The sequence below is a fragment of the Pseudorasbora parva genome, chromosome 7, assembly GCF_024679245.1.
Source record: "Pseudorasbora parva isolate DD20220531a chromosome 7, ASM2467924v1, whole genome shotgun sequence".
NCBI classification, from domain to species: Eukaryota; Metazoa; Chordata; class Actinopteri; order Cypriniformes; family Gobionidae; genus Pseudorasbora; species Pseudorasbora parva.
This window is the reverse complement of record NC_090178.1, coordinates 9,650,961-9,668,330: the sequence shown is the minus strand read 5'-3', so window position 1 is coordinate 9,668,330 and position 17,370 is coordinate 9,650,961. Positions and strand designations below refer to the sequence as shown.

The 17,370-nt window shown below is 37.9% G+C and overlaps 1 protein-coding gene and 1 long non-coding RNA gene across 2 annotated transcripts in view; one reads left to right on the top strand and one right to left on the bottom strand.

The window, feature by feature from the left end:
- Positions 1-8,623: 8,623 nt before the first annotated feature.
- The window catches only part of LOC137082687 (uncharacterized), a 20,941-nt gene continuing 12,194 nt past the window's right edge, over positions 8,624-17,370 (bottom strand). The window contains exons 2-3 of the long non-coding RNA XR_010906392.1: positions 9,101-9,163; positions 8,624-8,737 (exon numbers count right to left, since the gene is read on the bottom strand). This is a non-coding gene — a long non-coding RNA (uncharacterized lncRNA). The remainder of the gene's footprint in view (positions 8,738-9,100; positions 9,164-17,370) is intronic.
- The window catches only part of dpys (dihydropyrimidinase), an 18,239-nt gene continuing 16,631 nt past the window's right edge, over positions 15,763-17,370 (top strand). The window contains exon 1 of the mRNA XM_067448054.1: positions 15,763-16,145. Within this exon, the coding sequence (XP_067304155.1) occupies positions 15,906-16,145 (240 nt within the window). The 5' untranslated portion in view covers positions 15,763-15,905. The remainder of the gene's footprint in view (positions 16,146-17,370) is intronic.

Genomic DNA, 17,370 nt, shown 5'->3' with positions numbered 1-17,370 from the left:
ACATAATCAACTTTGTTATTGTGAATACTCGCCAAAATTAACATTTTGACATCAGTCTTCTTCCATTTTGCTATAAACTGATCAGTGTTTAAAAAATGCTGGGAAATCATTGAACTTCACGCGACTCTACACGAGTGATTCCCGAAAGGCTTTCTGCAAAAAACCAAACACCTTTAAAGAAGAAAAAACAATATTTGTCTTTCAAAAGTAGTGAAGTTTAAGTCATAATTTTCCAGAAAAATAATAATACTCAAGTAAAGTAGGCAGATACTCAAAAAGTGTACTTAAGTACAGTACTCAAGTAAATTTACTTAGTTACTGTCCACCCCTGGTCTCTTAATGAGTCATGGGTGTAGGCATGTTGTTCTCCCGCCTATAGGCGCATATTACTAGCACAAAATTACCGCGCTGGACGTAAAAATAATAAGCGTGTTACTGCTAATAGATATATGCGCTGCTGTAAGCATGTAAGATATGTTTCTGTTTCATAAATAGACATACATAAATCCAGTAACATATCTAGGCAGGTGGAGCCGGGGAGGTTGAGGGTTTCAGAGGAACTCTGATAGCACACTGCTGGATTAGTTTAGCCTGACAAGCCAGACCCACATCAAGATGTTTGGTCTGGAAACTCACCATAGACAGGGCTCAATCCGAGGGGCGGGATAAACGGTTGTCTTTCAAACTCCCTCTGCACGCGATAGGATAGCGCTACACCAACCAGAGCAAAGAAGGTGAAGCAGAGCTTGTTGACAGATTAAACTTTCGCCGTATCCGGTCGGCAAAACTCTAAACACATCTTCCCTTTTTAAGAATGTCTTCAGTGCCGTTCTTTGTTCTTTTCTCAGAGAAAAGCTTAACTCCAAGTCTTCCAGAGTCGCGGTCAGAGCTGATTCGAAAGACCGCCGTTCGCCAGATTCTGTGTTTACTAGAAGCACGCAAGCGCAACTCGGCCGTCATTATGTTAAGCACCGCCCACCGACTCTATGCACAATGCACTCTATGCACTATGTACAGCTCAGAAGGGTATTGAGAGTTGCTAGACGACACTCGCAACAGATTAAATTTGCTGCAGCTAGGGTGCGTCTAAATTTCTAGGCTAGGATTATTTTATAGTAAATAATGAAACAGACTATTTAAATGTTGAGCAAGCAATCTCATTGTCTGCAGAATCAGCATGCGTAATGATGTGATTGCTTGCTGATTGCATGCAACATCAGGAGTTTCATGACTGAACAAACTACTATTTTTACATTTATTCATTTATCACATGCTTTTATCTAAAGAAACTTACAAATGATGAAAATCACAAACACAAACTCTTGCTATTTCCAGCAACATAAACATATGGTAAGAGTAGAATAGTTTGCTATTGAATGGTCATAATATGAAAGATACTTTCTAAATGATGTCAGTCACATCTGGCAGTTGATGAGCAAGTTATAAGAACACAAACGCTTCGATAAACAAACAACACTTTCTGAACTCTTCTAGACTTGACGAGCGAAAGTAAATTCTTATCCCTGTCTGCAGAGGCACAGTGTAGATGCCCTGGCTTTCTTAATATTTCATACTCTGATTACACTTCAAATCACCCTGTAAATCCTCTTAAGGCATGCAGAATTGTTCGGTGTGTGTATGTGTGTGAGGGAGAAAATGAGTGAGAGAAAAAATAAAGATAAAGAGAGAGACAGAGAGAGGTTAGGTACTTATAAACCCTAAAGGCTTGCTTATCTTTCCAGCACATGCATCTTTGTGTCTCTCGTGCATGTCATTTTTCTATTTTTTAACTCAGCAAAGACAAAGTAAGCTGCACAAGATGCTGTGACAGTGAAAAGACTTTCCCTGAACCGGCTGATGCAATTCACAGCTCTGAGGATATTCCTGTGCAACAACAAAAAGACCCAACGGAACCACTACCACCAACAACAACAACAACAACAAAATAAATCATTACAGTCATTATTCATGCACTCCATCATATCACTGCAAGTAAAAACAATGTTCCCATTGAAAATTAACCAATAAATACAGCAACAGCACACTTGCATATGGGGCTGCATAACCACTGACCAGTCAGGGTGCCCATGCTGACCCCTGTCCACCGCTGAAACAGTGGCATCAGAACTGGACCACGGAGCTCAACTCTAGTCAGAATATGAGTCTGATACTGCTCCATTGGGCTGTGATTATGGAGCGTATTTCAACCGAACCAGGAAAGACCTAAATTGGATATTCCTACAACCAATCAGAGCAACGAAGCGACGCATTGTCAAATGTCAACAGAGCTCAACTGCACTGTGTTGCCAAGTCCGCGTTTTTTTCCGTGGGTTGTTTTCTATGTCCGCGGGTTGAAGCAACTAATATGATATATAGACCCATGAGTGTGAATTTCAGGAGGCAACCTTGCCAAAATAACACACATTTTACCCCCCAAACACCATTTTTTTTCTGGAGAACCCCACAGAGAAGCTATTGTTTAGGGCTAGTAGTTGGCGGGTTTTGTGCAACAAAAAACTTGGCAACCCTGTCTGCACGCGCGCTGTAATAAACGCTCTTTGCCGGTGTTGTAAAAAAATACAAAAATGTAATGATACAGAGTACTTACCCAACATGATCATTTTTGAGAGAAATAGTGAAGGTGAATGCATATACAAACAAGCTCTCCGTTTAGGATTCGAACAAATATAATCCAAGCCCCTTTGATGACGTGCATGATTACGTTACTGTTTATCATCTGTCCGTCATCGTCTAAAGCCCGCCCTCATGATTTCATTGGTCCAAACAGTTTCTGTTCGGGGATAATTACTCTTCTATCGATCGAGGCCAAACTGAACCGCCCAACCTAAAAAAGTTGTGGGCGGGGCTGAGTTCGGCTGGCATCCAGGCTACAGTAGGCCTGATATATTACCTAATTTTTTTCAAATTCAAATTTGAGTTTAAAATAATTAGTGGCTGAATAATCAACAATAAATCAACTGAACAAATCAAGCAGCGTCATAAAGGCTAAAGACTTATAAACATTAAGGAACCTACTACTAAACATTTTACATAAATGGAGACCCCATTTCAATTGTTGACAGGCCCTTCATTAATTTCACCACCTGTCTAAACAAGGTTTGCTGACACGTTAATGTGATACAGAAAGTTGATTGGTTTTAATGGTTACCTCTTAATGGTTACAGTTGTTGGTTATGCGGAAGAAGGAAACATTTCATTTATATCGTCCTGTGCTTTGACCGTCCTCCGGCGAAAATCCCTTTCAAGGAAAGTCTGTTCACTCAAGTCAGCCATTTCGGCATCGAAAAAACGGCTTGACGAATTATTAAAAGTACAGTTGGTTATTAAAGAAATGTCACAAAAATTAAAGGACAGTTGTAATGTGAAAAAATAAACAAGACACAATCTGAAATTACCATTGTTTTGTTTTACCAAATGTTTTAAACACTGATATAATGCATATTTTTATGATGGATTGTCACATTTTAAAGTGCAGTGTGTGAATTTTAGCGGCATCTAGTGGTGAGGTTGTGAAATGCAATAACATTTCACATACAATAAACATACAATAATCCCATTTGAAGCACATAGAGAAGCTACGGTGGCCGACACAGGACAAAGATGTTGTTGTCTGAGACAGCAGAGAGTACCTAGTGCCCTGTAGAGAAGCTTGTCCGTTTGGGGCTACTGTAAAAACATGACAGCCAAAAAAAATAAAAAATAATTCTCTGTAAGGGGACCCACAGTTTATGTAGAAAAGGCTCATTTTAAAGGTGCCCTAGAATGAGTTTAAACAATATTTTAAATTGTTCTCTAATATCTACATAGGGTATGTGACTTATTTAAGGGTTAAAATTGTCCAGATACAGTTTTACAGGTCTATTTACAACCACAGAAATTGTCCCTAGGATGCAAAGCTTTTTGCCTTGTTTGGAAGGGTCATGAATATTAATGTAGAGTTCGACTCTGATTGGCTGTTTCACTGCGCAGTTCAGTGACAGAAACACATATACCGTATACTGTCAATCATGGAGAGATTATGCATCCAACCTTATGTTTGATCCTGTTTCTGATGAAGATAAAGTTGTATTGTAGCACTTTGGGATTGTTTTTAACTATGAAAAGGGCTTTACAAATAAAAAATATTATTATTATTATTAAAGATTTTGAGGAACAACCAATTGTTTTGATATTGGAAATGGACGCTTTTGAGTGGTAATTTTAGTCTTTATTTTCAGTAAGACCTGCAAAGTCAGTACTATAACGTTAACATAAGCCTACAAGTGAACTAGCATATACCATTAACTTTACACGTTAACTCATATCGTCAGCAGTCCAAACTTGTTTGTAGCATTTTAAAAACATTTTAATCACTGTAATGCGTCACCATTTCATTTTACAGTGATAGCTTCTTCAATTTGAATCACAAACTCTAAACAGCGAACTGGGTAACACACAAATATGTTGTTTGTGCAGTACAGTAGCCTACAGTTTCTTTTTTTCCCTTTTTTAACAAACTGACGATGCCTTGTCAAATTACTACCGCTTCAACCTATGTGGTGGAGATGGCGTTAGCTAGAAGGATCGAGTTAGAGATCTGTAAGCAACTAAAATAACATAGTTAATGTTAGCTCCTGAGTTAAGTGTTGTTGATGAAAATAGCCTATAGGCCAAATTATAATTCTATCCAACAAAAGGGATTGCCATATGTATCTACCGTTGTATTTTGTATGACAACACTGGCAGGAAATAATATTAACTTTGACATTTGTCAAACTGATGTATACTACTTAGAGTGTCCTATTGTTACTGTACTAGCATCTTGCGTTGGATCTGGACAACACAGGGGATATTATCGTTAATGTTGTCTCACTAAGAAACTTCCAGTTTAATCAGAAATTGTTTAGACAGTCAATAAGTGGATAAAATCACTACTCACTGCTTGCAGGGAGATTTCAATTTCCGCTTCTCCTGTAGCAGACGCGGAGTGAAGCCTGCTTGATATTGTCCAGGTTAGAAAAACTTTCCGTGGGGAAATGGACCGAGCAAACGAACAACTTTTAATTAAATTGTTGCGGTATCCTGTTATAGATTAAAATGAATGTTGACAGTTTTGTTCAGTGGGAAGGGTATGAAAAGTCCACACGTCCCCTGCACAGCCTGGAATATAACATCTATGTCCATTATCTGTCATTTTCGTTATCCTCGCGTGACGCTCACGCTGCCATATACAAATGTTGGGGGTGTACATATTAATGATCCTCAGCATTTGCGTCAGTTGGCGTTATGTCGAGAATCACCTGTTTTTCCGTGGTGTTTTTCACAAACAAGATTTACATATGAAGGAGGTAATAAAAGTGTTTGAGACTCACTGTATGTGATGTCAATGTACTGAACTCTTGTTATTCAACTATGCCATGGTTAATAATTTTTTTTAATTCTAGGGCATCTTTAAGGTATAATAAAAACATAACGGTACATTAAGTAAGGTCTTTATAAACCACTGAAAACGTAGTTATTATATTATATTGTATTTTACGGTGGCCGAGACAGCTCAACACGCAGCAAATGAAGAAAGCACCAGCAAATAAAGAAAACATCTTCATCAGTTTGACAACACACGCGCTGCAAATGTTCACAACTCATGCAAATACAAAAACGCGCAGCAAATCCTCACAACACATGCAAATTCAAAAACGCGCTGCAAAAGTTCACAACACATGCAAATACAAAAACGCGCTGCAAATCCTCACAACACATGCAAATAAAAAACCTGCTGCAAATCCTCACAACACATGCAAATACAAAAACGCGCTGCAAATAACACAGACCACAACGGAAATGTTTTAAGGGGACTCCTTTGAGTGACGAACCCCTACTGGGACCTACTTATTGTTTACTCGCCTGTCACCACTGTTGTTGTCTCTGACCTGAAAGGTAAGTTTTTTTGTTTTGTTTATTTAAACATCCTAACTTATGATTGCATGGTCTTTTTTATACAGTGTAACAATATATTTAGGCCAACAATATCCAAACGACTAAGCAATTATACCATCATGATATAAAAGTAAACAAAAAAAAAACGCACCTTTCAGGTCAGTTTTTGAATTTGCATGTGTTGTAAACTTTTATAGCGCGTTTTTAAATTTGCATGTGTTGTGAGGATTTGCAGCGCGTTTTTGTATTTGCATGTGTTGTGAACTTTTGCAGCATGCGTGTTGTCAAACTGATGAAGATGTTTTCTTTATTTGCTGGTGCTTTCTTCATTTGCAGCGTGTTGAGCTGTCTCGGCCACCGTAGTATTTCTGTCAATAGATCCTCATAAATACTAAACACTGCACCTTTAAGTTTGACAAGTTCTGGGACAAGAGTAAAGCAAAAAAATGTTTTAAAAAATAAGACCTGGTAATAATCAATAAAGATAATTGCCATAGATAATTCATGCAATACAGTGTTATAATATTTACTTTTCTTTGTGCATAACCTACCCCCTTGTCAATAAATACATCTTAATTTTAAATACATCTGGATACATTTGTAGTAAACTAGTTTATTACAAATAAAAGTTTGTTCTGCATTTAACCAAGACATTTCTCCTTCACCAAAACAAGAGCACAAATAAAAGAGTAGTGGGACCAACACGGTTCCTGATTATGTAGCCATACTTCACATAATACAGCATTGTCTTACTGTATGTTGATTTGATATAGGGCACAAAAAGTCCAGAGAACAAAAAACAGGACACATCTCAGAGGAAAAGGAGGGAGAAAAGCGGTTTCAAGCTCTGACCGCAGTTGCACAGGATTCCCTCACAGCATGTCATCGGAGAACCAGATATAGACCCCAGGGTATTTAATAGAGAGTTCCCACATAAAATATCACTCGCACATACTTCCGTAGTCATGCCAATTATGTTAACTGGAATAAGGACGTGATTGTTATGGAATACACAAGGGGGGATACTAAACAAGAGTACTTAGAAGAAATTCTGTTCATACAGAACATAACATTTGTGTGGAGACTGTACTCACCTTTTGTACTGAAGCACTTGTTCTGGTCACCTGAACAAATCACGACGTTTGAGCAGTCTTTATTGAACATGTCACAGGTGTAACTCATCCCAAAGGAATATCGCAGCGATGCTATATGTGATATGACAAAATGAATAAGAGTAGAAGCTAAAGGGATAGTTCACCCAAAAATGACAATGATGTCATCATTTACTCACCCTCACGTTGTTCCAAACCTATATGAATTTCAAAAATATATATATTTTGAAGAATGTCGGTAACCACAGTTGACAGTAGCTATTTTTTCCTACTATGGAAGTCAATGGCTACCATCATCTGTCTGGATACCGACATTCTTCAAAATATCTTCTCTTTAGTTCAACAGAAAAAAAGAAATTCATACATGTTTGGAAAAACATAAGTAGATGATGATAGAAATTTTTTTGGGGGGTGAACTTGTCCATTTAATTGCAATATAGCGACTAATCAAAACAGAACTGAATTGAGACATCACTTATAATACGTCACTGCTATTACCTTAATCGAAGCGTCTATTTGCACCAAGTGAAAATAGCGTGCCTTGTTGGCTAGTGCTATTCGCACTAGCTCCTCCTAACAATGTCTGTTTGGGAAAAACAAGATTAAAAATACAAGTTATATTTCAACATTTTCAGTGGCGTTGTCAGTAAAGCATAAGGCTTAAAGGTCTAGGTTTCGATGCGATCAACCTGGGTTCGAATTCGCCTTTTGCAGAGCTCGTTCTCCTCTCTTTTACCATCACATATCACATTGGGAAGGCATTTACTTTCAATAAAAAAATACGAAAATCTTCTAATAAAGTGCCTAACAAAATGATTAATAATAATAAAAGCATTTATTGGGTTAGGGATAGGTGTATGGAGGGGTTTTATTGTCCCATTAAGGCATTCATTTAATAAATATGTTATGTTATATTACTATGTTTAACATACATTACATAAATTATTATTGCATTCCATTTATGTACAATACTGAGGTGCAAATAGTATGTATCTGTCAAAATATTTATATTAATATAAATACTATTAAATTACTGTCACTAAATTACCATTGACACATATTGCAAATAACAATTTTACATGGTGTAAATAGAATCTATCACTATTTTCACCTAGTATGCTATTTCACTTAGGAAATGGCATCTACAGCTATTTGCACTTGGCACTAGTTCCACTCCACTTTTAGACATGCACTTGCAAACTTCCATAAGAACAGTTCAGCCCATTCCAAAGGTTCCGTCAGTAGTGGACACCCATGCAACGCAAGCCATGACATCCGAGTGAACGAGACGGGGGGAAGTTAGCAAATGTAGAAGGGCATAATAAAAACAAACTGCAATGAAGGCTAGTGTAAATATCATCAGATTATTCAGTGTAAATAGCAATTATCACAAAAAAAAATAGGAGTGTAAATAGAATCTAGTTACTATTTAAATGGTGTAAATAGAATATATATCGTTATTTGCACTTAGTGAAATAAAATATTTAATCCCGCCATTGTAAAATGTCTGAAAAATTAATATTTTTCCTGCTCTTATATGTTCATGTACCTGGTGACTCTTCAGTGTTGCAGAGGTCCATGTCACAGCATTGGGGGTTAAAGTTTTTTTTGTTTTGTCCCAAATGTATGCCATCAGTAACACACAGGGCCTGTGCACTTCTTCTCACCACTTTCTGATGTGCCGCCATCTACAAAGACAATTAAAAATCTATATGAAGACTGACTTATACACCTTTTAATAATTTTCACAATCATGCAGTGCTATACTGTTGTATATGGTGATGGAGCCACATTGAAGAGGACATTTTGTTTGATTTTCTCTGCATTCTACTGAGGAATTGAAATTTGCACTGGTAGCATCTCAGTGCGAATACTGAGAGGTAAAGAGAATATCATAAAAAAAAAAAAAAAAAAGAAGACATTTGTTTCTGTATGACAAATCTTAGAAGCATATTTTGTCTAATTGTGTTTTGTTTGTTCATAAATACAGAAATGTAGTAATTTAATCAAGTAAGAACCATAAAAATAAATACACATGCAACTAAGCATACCTGTGGAAAAAGAAAGTGACAAGACAAGACCCAGAGTGATGAACCGTAACATGGCTGGAACATCTAAAGAATGACAGGATAACAGAGTGAAATCAACAAGCACCCGGTATACTGAAGTGTGGTTTTGGTAGCAGAATAAGCTTAAATAAGGCAAGTGTTATTTTAGCAACTCAAATGAGATAATTTGAATACTCACAAAATGAATATTTAAATGGAGATATAGGTCAATTGAGGAACTATTCATGTAAGGTTACCGTAATGACTCCTTCAGTACATCAGTTCATCTCAAGGAGACACTTTATTAGATACGGGTCTTGTCGCTGGTTTGGAACTTATGCACAATCAGTTTCCCATTTGGATGCTTTGAGACAATGTTGTATAATGATCTGAACCTGCAGCATAGATCGAGTCAAATTCGCCTTTCAAAACAGCATGTCCTATATCAAGTAGGCCTGCTTTAATGTTTTTCTACGCCGATCGCACATATTTTGCAGCAGATTGTTGATAACACCTACCAGATTCACTGAAGCTTGTTGTTACAAATTTTGTATAATGCATCTTTTAAATTCATTATAGTGTGGTAATATTTATATTAGAGAATATCAAGATTAAACTGTCTACTCGGGACAGAACATTAATGTAGCTATGGTTCAAGTTCAAGCTGCAGCTATACATTTCAGATCTCACCATGGGTCTCTCACACAAAAAATGGCAAATGGCGCCACCTTGCGGGGGGAAGGTTTAACCACGACTAGAAATGCAGGACATTTTAATTAAAACGAATTTAAACATGTAGCAAACTACAACACGGAAGATTACAACGTTTCTTGTTTGCTCTTCTTTATTGATATAACTTAATTCCAAGCATCAATAATTGGGTTTGATCAAACAGTTAAAGGGATGGTTCACCCAAAAATGATTCGGTCATCATTTAGTTTAGTCATGCTATTCGAAAACCTGTAATATTTTGTTTTATTTTTTGGGGTGAACTATCCATTTAACTGATGATTCAAACGAATAATTTTGTTGATTCGTCATGATTAATCGTCATGATATCTCATCTGGTTTAAATCACATGTCTGGATGCACTGAAACATTTGGTTTATGATAAAGAACACTATAACATAATATTATTATTTTTTTTAAATAATAATACAAAAATGCTTTATAAAGACAGCTTTATAAGTCAAGATTTAAATATTTTCTGATAAAAAATACTAGGCCTAGGCTTATCATTAGTCATTCATTTTCATATCTTATTATAAACAGGTTGTGCAACAAGACATGTTTAAATCACTTGGTTTGTAAGATATCCTGACACTTTTTGATCAACATACAGTTTGTAATAAAGAGAATAATTATAAAAGTTTTAGAGCGTGGGTTCTGGCTGGATCACTTTGACTGATGAATCGTTGTTTGAAGCTGTTCGTTTAAAGTCGGCATTAAACCATGAAACGGAACTTGAGATCGTCTTTTTCTCCTTATTGTGACGTATATCCGAGTGAAACGTACTCTGAAATTAGAAAAAATGTAGGGCAAGGCTTGATTTCGTCCTTCGGGTACTGATCGGATCGTTGGAAGTTGGGCGTTGCTAACAAAATGGAGGCAGATTTGAATGCCCTCAAAAACCATTGTCTGAGAGGCGTTGCAGAAAGCAGAAACGAGACAGAGCACGATAGCCCCGCCCTCGCGCAATAGCACATGGCCGGCCCTGCGTGCGTCCCAATTCGCATTCTGTTCATACTAAATAGTAGCCTACTCGAAAAAAGAATTAGTATGTCCCAAATCGTAGTTTGTTGAAAAGAGTATTCCAAAGATACCCGGATGGTTTACTATTTCCGGTCCAAATTCGAAGTACGGATTGATGGTGCACTCTAATGGCTGATATTACCCACAACCCATTGCGAGTTGGACGAGGATTCAATATAAAACTACAAACGCATATAAAAAGCGTTAAAAAACTACAAACATGACGGATGTGCGAGTCCGACAGTTAAGTGGAGAAGTTTAGATAAAGGGGTTTGAGTGACCAACTATCAACATGCGACAGAGTCCGTTAAGGGCCCACTGAAGTGCCTTGAAACGCGCAGCATTATTCAATGTGTTGACGTAATTTCCCCTGAAACGACTCCAGCTGTTAGCAGCTCCTCCCCTTTTTTGAAACAGCCAATAGCGTTTCGTGTAGTACAGTTTGACTAGAGCGCAAGAGCGGACCTTTCTGTTTGGTAAAGCCAGTTTCCTCTAACACTGTTTACCATCATAATCTCACCCATATTGCTTTGCAGCATTCTGTGCAGAATTCAAATTGTCCGATATGTTTTGTTGTCTGCGCCGACTCGCGCATATGATACGCGCTGTGCTCTCTTGTCTGTAGTCTAAATTTAGACCAGAGCCGTTAGGCTGTGTGTCCACCAAAGCGTTTTTTCACGCTGCTGGCTGGCGTTTTCAACTGTTTTCAATGAGAGCGCTGCGTTTTTAGAACGCCTGGAGCGCACCGAGGCACTGAGCGAGTATTTCACACTCACGCGCTGAGCGCTCAGTGTTTTTTACTGCTCGCCGAGAGTTTAAGAATGTTCAACTTTGAGTAAAACGCAGCGCTCATCACTGTCACTCTTCACTCAGCCGTCCAATCACAGTGGAGGAGGGGCGGGACAAACACAACACAGACCAACCGCCACATTCTGCGTGTCTTCATCAGCTGACAACAAGCAATAATAACGGAACAAAATGATTTAAAACAAATGCCAGAGCAAATACTTTACATTGAATCTGCGATTTTATATAGAATCAATACAGGAACAAACTACCTGTGAAATTAGAAAGACTTTTCCGTGGATTTTCGGTATCATAAGCAAAGAGTCTCAACTAAAGAAAAAAAAAAAACACTGCCTGCCAAAAGGCTTGCAAGTGCTCACAGCGAGACAGAGCGCCTAGCAGTTTCAGCTGCCTAAAACGCTTTGGTGGACACACGCCCTTAGTGTATGTGCGCTGCTGCGGTGCGTGAAACTATCGTGAAAACAGACTTTATTCTCCTCAGATGAAAGCATATTTACACGGAATCGTTTCCTATCACATATATAGTGTGCTATGTGCCTTTCACCATGTAGAAATTAGTAAATGTGTGTTAAAGGGGGGGTGAAATGCTGTTTCATGCATACTGAGCTTTTTACACCTTTAAAGACTTGGATTCCCATCCTAAACATAGACAAAGTTTCAAAAACTAATGTTGGACGTTTGATGGAGTATTTCTGTGTTAAAAATACTCCTTCCGGTTTGTCACAAGTTTCTGCGAGTTTTTTTCGAGTATGGGTCTATTTGACGTTAAATAGAGCGGAAGGTCCTTGTATGGGCCGTACAGGCTCTTCTCCCGGAAGGGTGCGCGCGCGTCACTAGAGGGAGAGAGAGGAAATGCACGCTGTAAACAGTCTCTCAGCTGCAGATCCAGTCGTCCGTGAACACTTATGTGGCGCGCCGCGCTCCACTTTATTCCTATGGGTGACGTCGAGCGACTTCAACGCTTCAGCACAGCATTCCGGGAAGGCAGCGCTGCATTTGAACCGATTTCAACGCAGAAATGACGGGAAGCTTCAAGGCATCGCTTCAGTCGCGTCGCAAAGTGGATTTCCACGGTCACTGCTGTCACAGGACTTCACCAAATCATACCAAAGAAGTGTGTTTTTGACAGAGCGGTCCTGCTTTGGAAGATGCCGGTGAATAAATCAACTTCAAATGTCTCTGCTATTGGCTACCGTCGCATGAGTAAACATCAGTAAACGACACGATCGCGTGCTTCGTCATTCAAATGCGCTAACGGTTACTCCATTGTTGTTCTGTATAACGTTACACTAGTCTGACTCTGACGTGCAAAACCGTTTTGCTTGCTACCTCTAAGGTCTAGTCACATACAATAGTCCATAAACCGAATCATGTCCTCATAAACTGCACACAAAGGCCCCTAAATACAGTACATACCACAGAGACGGACATCCTGATGTTGCCGTTTCTCCTGTTCAATTTATTTCTGCCTCAGATTTGATTGTGGATCATTATCTGTATTAGCTGAGATAGATGGGTTTCTCCACGCTTGAGGACGTCACCGCTTTGCGCGCTCATCATTCTTTAGCTCCGCCCACACGATACGCCTCCAGGCGCTCGGTTTTTTCCGGAAAGACTCGGTACAGCCCATATTTCTTTTATAAATATGATAAAACTAAAGACTTTTCGGAGATATGAAGGATGCAATACTACTCTATAGGTACTCAAGATTGACATGAGATTGACTGAAACTGAGTGTTTCACCCCCCCCTTTAACAACTGACCGATTTCAGCCAGCTTCAGCAGTGTAGGGGGCGGGCTTTAGATTCTAGAGAGCATTTTGATTTGACGAGAAGGTGAAGTCTGCACTGATGTCACCAAAATTTGGAGATTCGTTTTAGCAGAAGTGAGAGACTGTAAATTGTGAGTGCTTATATCTCCTAAATGCAAATTTTGTCAGTTTTGGAACATACCAGCTTATTCATAATTTTAAGGCTATAGCAGTCATACTAAAAGCAAAAAAAAAACTTCAATTTTGATTTCAGTGGACCTTTAAAGATGGCCAAAGTAGTATGTCCCGAAGCTTGCATATTTTTCTGCTACACACTCAAAAGTATATACTTTTTCTTCACAAAAAGAGTACAGTCCCTGACAAAAGTCTTGTCGCTACAAATTGACCTAAAGTGCCGCTGAAATATATTTCTAATCAAGATTTTTTTACAAGAAATGGCTCATTTTAATCCCACCAGCTTTTGTGATAATGTTTCAGTGAAAAACTAAACTTTCAAAAAGTATTATAATATTCAGAGCTTGGTAAAGCCCATTGAGTCAATTTTTGCAAAGACATAAGTGTTGTCACCTTGTCAAATGAGCTTCACCTGTGACTAATAATGGATCAATTAGGTCTCAAGTGTGTATAAAAAGAACCCCAGTACACTAGACCTTCACATCAACTGCAACTAGACCTCTGCAAACATGCCTAAGGTTCACCCTGAGACTAAAGTTTTGATTATCATGAGGCTGAAGACCAGATCCACTGCTGATGTGGCAGACACCTTCAATGTGTCTCAGCGTCAAGTACAGAGGATAAAAAAAAAGATTTGAAGAGATTAGAGACGTTTTTGACAAGCCCAGGTCAGGCAGACCCCACAAGACAACTGCTCGAGAGGACCGTTTGTTGGCTCGAAAATCCAAGGCCAGCCCATTTTCCACTGCAGCAGAGCTCCACGAGACCTGGTCACCTGAAGTCCCTGTGTCAACCAGAACAGTTTGTCGGATTCTGTCTCGAAATGGCCTCCATGGTCGAATCAGTGCCCAGAAGCCAGCACTAAACAAAAGACAATTGAAAAACCGTGTGGGATTTGCCAAGGCCCACAGCCTGCAAAAAGGATGGATGTTGGAAAAGTGGCAGAAGGTGGATTTTTCAGATGAATCTTCTGTTGAATTACACCACAGTCACTGCAAATATTGCAGGAGACCTACTGGAGCCAGAATGGATCCGAGATTCACCCAGAAAACAGTGAAGTTTGGTGGCGGAAAAATCATGGTCTGGGGTTACATCCAGTATGGGGGTGTGCGAGAGATCTGCAGGGTGGAAGGCAACATCAATAGTCTAAAATACCAAGAAATCTTAGCTACCTCTTATTCCCAACCATAAAAGAGGCCAAATTCTGCTGCAGGACGGTGCTCCATCGCATACTTCCATCTCCACATCAAAGTTCCTCAAGGCGAAGAAGATCAAGATGCTCCAGGATTGGCCAGCCCAGTCACCAGACATGAACATCATTGAGCATATGTGGGGTAGGATGAAAGAGGACGCATGGAAGACGAAACCAAAGAATATTGATGAACTCTAGGAGGCATGCAAGACTGCTTTCTTAGCTATTCCTGATGACTTCATCAATAAATTGTATGAATCCTTGCTAAACCGCATGGATGCAGTCCTTCAAGCTCATGGAAGTCATACAAGATATTAAATTTGGATCTCACAGCACCACAACTTAATTTGCTGACATATTTTTGTATTTGCAGTAAATTTGTTTAATTTCTGTATAGGCGACAAAACTTTTGTCTTGCCAAAATTTGACCTTTCTCTCTTGATTAAATGATAAATATTTTTTTCTGTGAACATTATTTATTTCAGTGCATTAAACATCATTTGGGAGGGTTTTAGCTTTTCATATGAGCTATTTCTAACACCAATGAATTAATTAAAGGTCAGGTTAATATCAGGTATTTCTAGAAAATAGATTAGCGACAAGACTGACCTGACTTTTGTCAGGGACTGTACATACTTTTAGCACGAGTATAAGTAGGCGAATTGGGAGAAGAGAAGTCGTTTCGAGGGGGGATGGGAGGTGTATTTAGTTAAAGATTATAAGGGTAAATAAATGTTTTAAAAATTAATGAAGTGCACAGATAAATCATTTATAGTAACACTACAATATTACATATAAAAATACGAATTGTAAAATTGGATTTCATGCCATCTTTAAACGAGCTGATATAAATCATGCTCATCATCATGTCAAAAACAGGGTGAACAGGTCGATCGGCCATGTTTCGCAATGAAATTGACGTGACTGAGGTTGAAAAAAACAAACACCTAGAGAGACAGAGCTTCAGTCTTTCAACCACACTTCTAGTTCCACATTGATAGACACACTCGTTGACGCTTGAAGATTGTGCTTGTGTACCGAAGACAACACATTCACCCATAGAACATAACCAGGACTGTTTTTACTCGTTTGTGCATTAGTCAAAAGAAAATATGCCAATCTTGATTAAAGGAGGGAAGGTGGTAAATGAGGATTTCTCTGTGGTGGCAGACGTGTATATCGAAGATGGAGTTATCAGTGCAGTTGGCTCAGATCTGCAGGTAGCAGCTGGCACGCGGGTCATCGATGCCACACACAGACTCGTGCTGCCGGGTGGAATAGACACACACACACACATGGAGCTGTCATTCATGGGCACCACAGCTGTGGATGACTTTCATACAGGTACCAAGGTAAATACAACTCATGAAATAGGTTTTGTACATCCATTATTGTCCCTAAAGAGTCGTTTGCATGAGCCATCTTTATTTTAAAATTATTAATAAATTAACATTTGTTAATATAAATGTTCATAGTGTCATATATAAACATGTCAGTGAGTGAATAGTATTTTATTTAAATAAATATATATATATATATATATATATATATATATATATATATATATATATATATATATATATATATATATATATATATATATATATATATAAATTGATAAGGTCTAATTACAGAGAATTAAATGTTTTAAAATTATTGGATTAACTAAAATATAAATGATATAAGAAAATTTGGCGGTAACATTATTTAACATTAACTAATAATGAAGTGCACTTATAAAGCATTTTATCTTTGTTAATTTCAACATTTACTAATGCATTATTAAAATCTTGTTAACATTAGTTAATGCAGTGTGAACTAACATGAACAAACTATGAACAGCTGGATTTTTATTAAATAATGTTAACAAAGATAAAAAATAAAAATAAAAACAGTAACAAATGAACTGCTGATGGTTAGTTAATGCATGACCTAATGTTAACTAATCACCATTATTCTACGGTTTTATCATGTTGGCAAATGTGTAAATGTTATGATAACTTAAATGAGTGACATTCATCTGGTGATTCTGGTGTCATGCTTACTTGTCAGTTGCTCATTTAGGGAATTTTGTATATAATCTACCTACTCAAACGCATTACTCATTCCCTTCCATTTCCCCCTCATTACTGTGATTTAAATGTAGTTTTCTTCCACAATCAGCAATGCAAAAATGTGCAGTGTTCTTGTAACAGAGCATAATGGCATTTGACTAATATAGTCACTCAGATGTCTTACAGAACAAATCAATTGAAAGTCATCGGATGAATGGATTAATTCTGAACCTTTAGAAAAAATATAAAAGAAAGAAACATAATTTGACACGTCAGGCTTTTACAACCCATATATCGAAAATAAAGAGTTTTATTTCGAAGCGCAAACTGAGCAAAAACTTGCAATAATAAGTGTTTTATAAGACATAAAATGCATAAAAATATCAGTTGTCGATCACTATATCTCCCAATAATGTGTCAATAATGTAGAAAAAACGATAAAGGCCTTAGAAATGTATATGTATCAAATGTGATAAAGTGCAATTTATGGGATAAAATCTGGTGCATTAACAATCTGATCAGT